Source organism: Camelina sativa, chromosome 8, assembly GCF_030686135.1.
Source record: "Camelina sativa cultivar CO46 ecotype springtype chromosome 8, ASM3068613v1".
Classification (NCBI taxonomy): Eukaryota; Viridiplantae; Streptophyta; class Magnoliopsida; order Brassicales; family Brassicaceae; genus Camelina; species Camelina sativa.
Genome location: NC_141887.1, coordinates 4123337 through 4132511, shown reverse-complemented (window position 1 = coordinate 4132511; position 9175 = coordinate 4123337). Strand labels below are relative to the sequence as shown.

Genomic DNA, 9175 nt, shown 5'->3' with positions numbered 1-9175 from the left:
CTATTTCAATTTACTTGTCGTTATAGGACTTAAAATTTGTTTCGTAATAGTTGTCGTTTAGATTTTCGATGCAGATGTTTAGTGTGAAAAATTATATTAGTGAAATATAAAATAAATTAATAAAGCGCAAAATAGATTCATATATAAAAATGAGAGGTGAAGTATAATGATAATTAACAAATTAATATGTTAAGTTAGATATCACAAGATTTTATTTGATGAATAATTTAATAAAGAAAATTTATATGGTAAGTTAGATGATATCAAATGATTCTTTAAAATATTCTCTTTAAATTTTTTGGAAACAATAAATCCAGACTATACAAATAATATAAAACTTAATCTATAACCTATTTGTAACCAACTTATTAAAATTATATAGTCTACAAAACAAAGTTGTGTACTTCCGTTTTATTATATAGGGGATTCAACCAATGAGAAAATAATATGCATAATATAAATTGTTAAAACTAATATTCACTCTATTTTAATTTACTTGTCGTTATAGGACTTAAAATTTATTTCGTAATAGTTGTCGTTTAGATTTTCGATGCAGATGTTTAGTGTGAAAAATTATATTAGTGAAATATAAAATAAATTAATAAAGCGCAAAACAGAAAATTTAATAGTTTTCTTAATTTAAGTGAAAAAGCTTAAACGACAATTAAAAAAACCGGCTGGAGTAAATATCTAATTAATATTACAAAACAATGTTGTGTACTTCCGTTTTATTATATAGGGGATTCAACCAATGAGAAAATAATATGCATAATATAAATTGTTAAAACTAATATTCACTCTATTTTAATTTAGTTGTCGTTATAGGACTTGAAATTTGTTTCGTAATAGTTGTCGTTTAGATTTTCGATGCAGATGTTTAGTGTGAAAAAATTATATTAGTGAATTATAAAATATATTAATAAAGCGCAAAACAGAAAATTTAATAGTTTTCTTAATTTATGTGAAAAAGCTTAAACGATAATTAAAAAAACCGGCTGGAGTAAATATCTAATTAATTTTGCATAGATTTGTGAGAAAATCATCTATTTTAGAACAAAAAGTAAGTTAAAAAAAATTTCTAAGAAAGAAGTTAGGGAATATAATTTTAGGTGTTTAATTAGAAAAATAAGCTTAAAACTGTATTAGTAAATTTAATAACACAATTTTTTCGTTTTTGTAAAACAATATTTATAATGAGACAAAAATTTATAGACTTTCAAAGAGATATGTTCAAGTTTTTTTGGACGTTTCAAACAGATTCTAATTTGAGTCATCACTAAATGTTACTTGTGTGTGATACACAACTTTTTTTTTTCATTTTATAGCAATGTAAACTGGTTAGAGTAATGTAAACTGGTTAGAGTATTTCTATTAGGGAGATACTATTTTGAATCAGGTAAAATATATAAATCATAATATTTTAATTAAAAAATAAATTGAATTAATTTGGTGAAGACAAGTGTCACTTAGATATTTCACAGACTTTTCAAACATGTCTTATATATTATGATTTGACGGCGTATATATTATGATTGTTCCAACATATGATCCACATCGGGCGCCGCACTGGTAGCCTCGTGGAACTTGCTCGTGACATCCTTCATCTGGCTTTTGAGCTTGGCTATTTCGCCATCCTGACCCTTTTCTGCGTCATTGTTAGTTTCCGGTTTTCTTGACATTTTTCGTTTTCCAAAGCGCTCGTTCCTTTGCCGACCGACCCGTTTGGCGTTGTCGGGGCCCTGATCGTCGGCATTTGTGAGGGCTCCACTTGGACCTGCTGAACACGATCTGGTGTATCTGCTACGCAACCGTCACTTCCTGTGATTTCTCCTTCAAGCATCTTTCGATGTTGGACTTCTTTTAAAAGCTATCTTTGTCTCTAAGGGGCGCCAATTGTATACATTTCTCTTATTTTCTTGATTATTTTTAATGTCTTTGTTAAGAGTCTCTCTTTATGAGAAATTTACTAATAAACATGCTTTATATATTTTTAGTTTAACGGCATGAAAGTACCTTGATTGAGTATGTATTAATTTGAAGAATGCGATAAACAAGACATAATAAACAGGATATGGTAATTAAAAATAAAATAAATAAGAAATTTTTTTATAGAAAACAAATATATAACATGAGCATTTAGATGGTTTTTTTTTGTCAAGTCATAAAGACGTTTAAGGCCATATAGTAAATCATAACTATTTTAAGTAAAATGATGTAAAACTACGTTAGAAAAAATATATTTTATCGCATGTGTCGAGTCGAACTAATTTCGAGTCGTTTACTCTCTGGGACGGGGAATGTGTGAAGCTTGCTGATACTGTCAATCTTGGTCGTCTTGTCTCGGGTTTAAAACATGTTGTGAGTGGAACGGGTTTTGCTGTAGGTGCTTCTACGATTAGGCCAGTGGTTGCTAATACGCACCATACGAGGATTAGTCAATCTACCGTTAGTGAGCTTAAGCGTTTAAATGTTGATCTGGAAGAGGTTTTTCCTTTGGATCTTCCATGTGAAATCTCCTTTATTCAAATATCTTATCTGTCAGCGTAAGTCAGTTTCTCAAATTTATAAATGTAGTTTTCATATGTAAGTTCATCTAAATTCCATGATATTGCATCATTTGAACAAAATTTGCATTGTCATAAGAAATAGTTATATATTGTCTTTTACAGAAAAATACATGTCTACTCATAAAGATGAACAAATCATTTTTAAAATTATTATAGAATTAATATTATAACAAAATAATATAGTAATATAATACCGGTCATTATTATCTTCTGCTGCTAATTCCGATAATTATTATCTTTTGATTTTTCTTTTGTTGATTATGATGGTTCTAACACTGCTGATTATGGTGGTTCGGTTACTTTCGATGCTGGTTGGTTGTTTCACTCTGCTCTTCAGGAATTTTTGATGATAGAGGGAATTTGGCTTACCCAGACTTTTCTAAATAATTTGATCGAAGACTAATCAAAGAGATATAGAATAATTTGAGTATGACGACATGTATTAACCAAAACCTTTTTGTCAAGTTTGGATTCATATTAAGAAAAGAAAAAAAAAATTAAGAAGTGTGCATGTACCTAAGATTATGCAACTTCGGTTTAACAAAACCGAAAAATAAAACGAGTTATGACTTGTGAGTTGTGACCATATGAGTATCAGAGTATGGGCTTGTTTATCGGATCAGTGAAATTTAGTCATTAGCAGGCACGTGGAGAGTGTCGCTTTTGGGATTTTGACCTCAAAAACGACGTCGTTTCGCGTGCCAATCCCTTAGACTCCAAGCAATACACCTTGCGCGTTACGCTGAAAAATTAAAATAACACTTCTCTCAAAAGAAAAAATATATACATTATTAGATTAAGGAACCTCATATCATATGACCTCCACAGATCCACCATTTATTACAATCATTATTCTATACTCTTATTGATCTTCGTCAAAAACAGAGTAAACCCAAAATGAGTAACCGACGGAAACAGAGAACCACCGTGATCATCTTCCTCTACATCACCATCTCCACCGTATATTTAAACTCCCGCGACGTATCCGCCTTGGGAGTAAACTGGGGTACGATGGCAACTCACCAGCTCCCTCCAAAGACGGTAGTACAGATGTTGAAAGACAACAACGTTAAAAAAGTGAAGCTTTTCGATGCCGACACAAACACCATGGTAGCTCTTGCTGGCTCCGGCATCGAAGTTATGGTTGCAATCCCTAATGATCAGCTCAAAGCCATGGGAAGCTATAACAGAGCTAAAGATTGGGTTCGAAGAAACATCACTCGTTTCAACGACGACGTTAAAATCAAGTAAACAACTTTGATTTTTTTTTTTTCACCTCAAATCTAAAGATTCATCAGTTTTTGGATACTAAAAACTTAGTTTCTTTGCAGATACGTCGCCGTTGGGAATGAGCCCTTTTTAACAGCTTACAATGGATCGTTCATAAACCTAACGTATCCAGCACTCTTCCATATCCAAAAAGCATTAAACGAAGCCGGAGTTGGAGATTTCATCAAAGCCACCGTACCTTTAAACGCGGACGTCTACAACTCTCCACCGGAGAATCCAGTTCCTTCCGCAGGAACTTTCCGTCAAGACATCTTTGAAGAGATGAAACTCATAGTCAACTTTTTAGCTCATAACAAAGCTCCCTTCACTGTCAACATTTACCCTTTCCTAAGTCTTTCCCTCAGCAGCGACTTCCCTTTCGACTACGCCTTCTTCAACGGCCAGAACACCGTTAGTGATAATGGCGTTATCTACACAAACGTCTTTGATGCTAATTTCGATACCCTCTTGGCTTCGCTTAGAGCATTAGGTCATGGAGACATGACGGTTATAGTCGGAGAAGTTGGTTGGCCAACGGATGGTGACAAAAACGCTAATATCCCAAATGCAGAACGGTTCTACTCAGGTCTGCTTCCAAAGCTAGCAGGAAACAAAGGAACCCCTATGCGTCCCGGTTACATCGAAGTTTATCTTTTCGGGTTCATCGATGAAGATGCAAAGAGTATAGCTCCTGGTAACTTTGAACGTCACTGGGGGATATTCAAATACGATGGCCAACCGAAGTTTCCGGCGGATTTGTCAGGGGAAGGTCAAAAGAAGGTGTTGACTGGAGCTCAAAGTGTTCAGTATTTGCAAAACCAGTGGTGTATGTTAAACCCTAATGCCCACACTTTTAGTAACAATATTAACCAGCTCGGGGATAATGTAAACTACGCGTGTACTTTCTCTGACTGCACAGCTTTGGGGTATGGTACATCTTGTGGTAATCTTGATGAGGTCGGGAACGCTTCCTATGCGTTCAACATGTATTTTCAGGTACATGATCAGAAGGCAGAGGCGTGTGACTTTGAGGGACTTGCGATTATCACTACCCATAATATTTCTCGAGAACAATGTAATTTCCCGATTCAAATCGGAGATCCAACATCAGGACATAGTGATCATAATAACCATAGGTTTGGTTCGATTATTGGGGTCTGTCTGGTGAGTACGTTGGTGCTCGTTATGGCACTATGAGCTTTCCGGTTTTGCTTCTTGATTAGTTTTGGCATTGTTTATACATTTTTGTATATTGCTGATTCTTGAGTCACCATCAAATAAAGAATAGATTGAATTCGATCACTAGCAACTGAAGAAACAGAACACAGTTTCAATACTTTTAGTTTCAGAATCATCTAACATTGTTTCATTTGAGGAATGCACCATTAGCAACAATAACTTGCCCATTGATCCATTCACCACCATCACTAGCTAAGAAACCAACAACAGAAGCAATGTCTTTAGTCTCACCAAGCCTACCAAAAGGACTATTATCAATGATGTACTTAACCGTCTCATCGCTCTTCCCATCAAAGAACATCTCAGTCGCAACAGGCCCTGGAGAAACACAGTTTGCAGTGATTCCTGAACCTTTAAGTTCCTTAGCAAGAATCTTCACCAATGCTTCAACAGCTGCTTTTGATGCTGTGTAAGCTCCTTGCCCTGGGATCAGCGCCTCGGTTAGTGAAGACGTTACCAGTATAATCCTCCCACCACCTCCACGCTTTAGCCGTTTTGCAGCTTCTTTACAGCACAAGAATGATCCTCTTGTGTTCACCCTGAACAAACACAAAACAGTTTCAAGAATCACAAACTTGATTCTTACGCAAGATCATTGATATTTGTAATAGAGTTTCTTGATTACTTGAAGATGCGATCGAAAGCTTCAACTGGGGTGTTGGCGATGGTAGGGTAATTAGGATCGAGGATTCCAGCTGAGTTAACCAGGATGTGAACCGGCGAGTTAAAGGCTTTCTCCGCCGCGTGGAAGAGAGACTCGACCTGGCTCGGCTCTGATATATCGGCGCGGAATACGACGGCTATAGGCTCCGAACCGGCGCCGGCGGATGAGTTGATTTCGGCGGCGACTTGATCGGCCTCAGTGGATCTGGTGGTGTAGTTGATGACTATCTTGGCGCCGAGGTCGGCGAGGTGTATGGCTACGGCTCGGCCAATACCACGAGATGAACCGGTGACTATTGCGACTCGGTCAGCGAGAGAGGGAACTGACGAAGCTGCAGCCATGTTGAGGAACCAAATTGGTCAAACAAAATTTGACTCAGCTCTTTCGTTGACTGTGTGTGAGTGTACTCTTTTTTGACTGAGAAACAGAACACGGTGTCGTTTCTATATATATCTTTTTTTCTAAAACCCAACTTTAAAACTTGTCACCACAACTTTTCAATTTCAGTTTTTATATTGCAAGGAAGTAGGAACCACTCCACAGGCAAGTAGTAGGGTGTGTTTATTTTCTACCAAATTTTTCTAAGAAAGATTAAGAAAATAAAAGTTGCGGAAGAAGAGAGTGAGTTTGGCTAAGAGGTGTTTGTTATAACTTTTAAGAGCCTAGTCTTCGTCCACCAGCTGGTATGGCCATTATAATCTGCCATTTACAAACATTACAGTTAGTCACATATTGTATACATTCAACAATGTAAGCATCGGGTTTGTCTTTCTCTCTCTCTCTTGTTGAGACCAATCAAATGGTAAAGAAGATTAAAGCCAACGACAACACAGACTTGGCTTCTTAATCAAAGGAAATTTAGTACAACAGAGAGATTTGATTGCAGAGTGACAAAAATAGAACTTACTTGGTGGAATAAAGATCCCATACTTTTGTATCTGAGACGTCTTTACAAACACCTTCCTCTAAATCGACGCCGAATTTTGGGTTTCCGGATCCATGTCCAGTGTACAGAGAAGCTGTGATCTCCATTGCATTGAGGCCGGCATTATCTGCGCGTGTTTTAGGCACATATTCAAAGCTCTCTGTAAATGAGGAGATGGCATATTTGTCCAGCCTGACAATCAAATGACAAATTTGTAGAGAAAAAAACAAACAGTAAAGTAAAACCCAAATTTAGCCAAACCATAAGGCATCATAAGCAGTATAAGAAGCAGACCCTTAATAGATTCTTTACTTAGGAGTTAAAAATACTGAAATTACCTTTCAAAAAGAGAATCAAAGGAACTTCTTATTGCAATGATATGAACTAGAAGTAAAGAAGAACACAACATGGGTATAGAATATTCTTCTACAACAGAACTACATAAATTGTCTACATCAGTGTTATTTGAATCAAACTGAAACATCTCCCTCTTCAATAGAAGAAACAAAAACGATGAATTGAAGACCTTCACATCGTGCAAATAACTCCACAATCAGATATCAAACCGGGGTTCAAGTAAGGGTTACTTCCCGCAAAACCTTTGCTACATCCTCCGGGAAAACTGGATTTATGTAACACCCTGTGCCAATCTCAAACCCACCAACCCCAGAAAGCTGAGGTACAATCTGTAAGAACCAGTGTGTATAACGTAACTGTGATTCTGTGACCTTGATGGGGGAAGTGTGGATCATATAATTATACGGCGGATCGTTTAGCTGCTTAGCTATCTTCTGAAGCATGAGTTTCAGAAGTCCTCCAAGGTCAACAGCCTGCAAATCATTAAACCTAAATAAGTAAGGTAATGATGATCTAGGAACTAAGTAGAACTTAGCAGAGGAGTAAAAAAAGGTAACCTTAACGTCATCGAGATAATGGAAGTGGGAAAAATGATCCTTGGGAACAATCCAAACCTCAAAAGGATACGTAGCAGCGAAAGGAGCAACGGAAACAAAATGAGAAGACTCATCAATCACAAAGTGTCTTGCTTTAGCTTCACATAGACAACATTTCCCAGTCTCGTTGAAATATTCCTTAGTACCATCAAGGCGTGAAGAAACTGTTGGAGGAACAACTGGTAGAGCCATGATCTGACTGTGGGAGTGACTCATTGATGCTCCAGCTGACGCACCATGGTTCTTGAATACCTTTTTTACAAACAAATGTAATCGACCCAAAAGATTCACACTTAGCACAAAAGCATTGATGATTTAACAATACATAATACATTGAGGAATCTTTAAGTATAGAGTTACAATTTGAGGATCGATCTATGGAAACTAGTTTACCTGAATGTAATTGATGGAATCGTGTTGCGTGATCTGTTGGATCCTCTTCTTATACGAGATCAAGACCTCGCCGATACAAACCGGATCTAAATCGGAGAGCTCAATCGAGTGAACAGGAGATTCGATCACCACGTCGTGGAACCCGAATCCGGATATAGTCCGAACCGTAGCCGTCCTCGTCGTCTCGTTTTGCGTCGATTGGGTCTCGAGATTCCTGCTTAAAGCCGGGTATAGATTCTCGATGACCGGAGTTTCCAATTCGGGTCATGATCCGGCACTCGAAATATCTCCGGCGCACACTCTTGCTCACGGCCGATGCAAAAGGGGCACGAGGAAGGTTTGGGGTTAGGGTTGTTTGGAGATTTCGATTTGAAATCAGTCGGTCTCTTGGCTCTGGCGGGAGAGAATATGACCCAGCGGTTAGTCACCGGATCTTTCCTGAGCTCAGGGGACTGAGTCTCGACCGATTCGCCGCCGCGATTTGGGGTGTGACTCGGTGACGTCATCTTTCTCTTTCTGTTGTGTGATCCTGTAGCTTCGACACTTGTGCGATTTCGTTACCGTTGGCGTTGGACGGAAATTTAGGAATGGGTAATTCCGGTTTATTTAAACCGGAACTTATGGTTCTAAGGACGAATTCAATCTAATTGGTTTCGAAGAATGCTACTAAATCGGATTTATCGGTGCAATCCAAAGCGAACCGAACTCGTGTATTCCCGATGAATTTGGGAGTGTTTGGCAGAAGAAATTTACATATAGCATTTTCATATTCAAATGATTTCTCTTCTAAAACTATAAGATTTTTTTAATTACTATACCACAAAACAAAAGATCTTATTGCATAACATAATGGCGAAAACAATCAATTTTTTTTTTTATTACAATCGCATAAGTCGTAAACAAAAAAAAAACTTAATCAGTAATACTAAACGGTCAAAACAAAAAATCTAATCAATAATGCAAAAGGAAAAATGTTTAGCAGCTACTTTGAGTAAGCTCTAACACATGCTCACATATACAGAGAATTTAAATATCCGTTTAACTATTTGAACTATCAGTATTACATAACAACATAGGTAAATTTATAGACGTTATGTGTAGAGCACCATAACCATAGCTTCCGATATCGTTCCGGTATACGGTGCGGTGGAATCCGGTACTGGCG

General features: G+C 37.1%; 3 protein-coding genes across 4 annotated transcripts; 1 reads left to right on the top strand and 2 right to left on the bottom strand.

The window, feature by feature from the left end:
* The first annotated feature begins 3408 nt into the window (after window positions 1-3408).
* On the top strand, window positions 3409-5093 carry LOC104706128 (glucan endo-1,3-beta-glucosidase 8-like). Its single transcript, XM_010422264.3, has 2 exons — window positions 3409-3814; window positions 3899-5093. Exons 1-2 carry the CDS (start codon window positions 3465-3467, stop codon window positions 5031-5033), a joined length of 1485 nt encoding a protein of 494 aa, XP_010420566.2. The 5' UTR covers window positions 3409-3464; the 3' UTR covers window positions 5034-5093.
* On the bottom strand, window positions 5028-6791 carry LOC104706127 (NADPH-dependent aldehyde reductase-like protein, chloroplastic). 2 transcript variants are annotated; one of them, XM_087462246.1, is made up of 3 exons: window positions 5701-6202; window positions 5243-5614; window positions 5028-5115 (listed from the first exon to the last, which is right to left on the bottom strand). In XM_087462246.1, the coding sequence occupies exons 1-3, from the start codon at window positions 6078-6080 to the stop codon at window positions 5028-5030; spliced, it is 840 nt and encodes a 279-aa protein (XP_087318372.1). In that variant the 5' UTR covers window positions 6081-6202. The 2 variants fall into 2 exon arrangements, with proteins under 2 accessions (XP_087318372.1, XP_010420564.2); XM_010422262.3 differs by adding an exon at window positions 6647-6791 and having other exon boundaries at window positions 5115-5614; window positions 5701-6438.
* A 219-nt stretch (window positions 6792-7010) lies between these two features.
* LOC104706126 (ADP-glucose phosphorylase) lies at window positions 7011-8650 on the bottom strand. The gene is made up of 3 exons (XM_010422261.3): window positions 8011-8650; window positions 7579-7869; window positions 7011-7494 (listed from the first exon to the last, which is right to left on the bottom strand). Exons 2-3 carry the CDS (start codon window positions 7831-7833, stop codon window positions 7237-7239), a joined length of 513 nt encoding a protein of 170 aa, XP_010420563.2. The 5' UTR covers window positions 7834-7869; window positions 8011-8650; the 3' UTR covers window positions 7011-7236.
* Between the last annotated feature and the right edge of the window lie 525 nt (window positions 8651-9175).

Excerpts from the sequence above, each read along its gene's own strand:
- LOC104706128 (XM_010422264.3), top strand. The coding sequence starts at position 3,465 with ATGAGTAACCGACGGAAACAGAGAACCACCGTGATCATCTTCCTCTAC. Across the intron at positions 3,815-3,898 it reads AACGACGACGTTAAAATCAA|ATACGTCGCCGTTGGGAATG; the intron begins GTAAACAACTTT and ends GTTTCTTTGCAG.
- LOC104706127 (XM_087462246.1), bottom strand. The coding sequence starts at position 6,080 with ATGGCTGCAGCTTCGTCAGTTCCCTCTCTCGCTGACCGAGTCGCAATA. Across the intron at positions 5,615-5,700 it reads GCTTTCGATCGCATCTTCAA|GGTGAACACAAGAGGATCAT; the intron begins GTAATCAAGAAA and ends GTGTTTGTTCAG. Across the intron at positions 5,116-5,242 it reads GATGGTGGTGAATGGATCAA|ATTTGATGGTGACTCAAGAA; the intron begins TGGGCAAGTTAT and ends AATCTATTCTTT.
- LOC104706126 (XM_010422261.3), bottom strand. The coding sequence starts at position 7,833 with ATGAGTCACTCCCACAGTCAGATCATGGCTCTACCAGTTGTTCCTCCA. Across the intron at positions 7,495-7,578 it reads ATTATCTCGATGACGTTAAG|GCTGTTGACCTTGGAGGACT; the intron begins GTTACCTTTTTT and ends AATGATTTGCAG.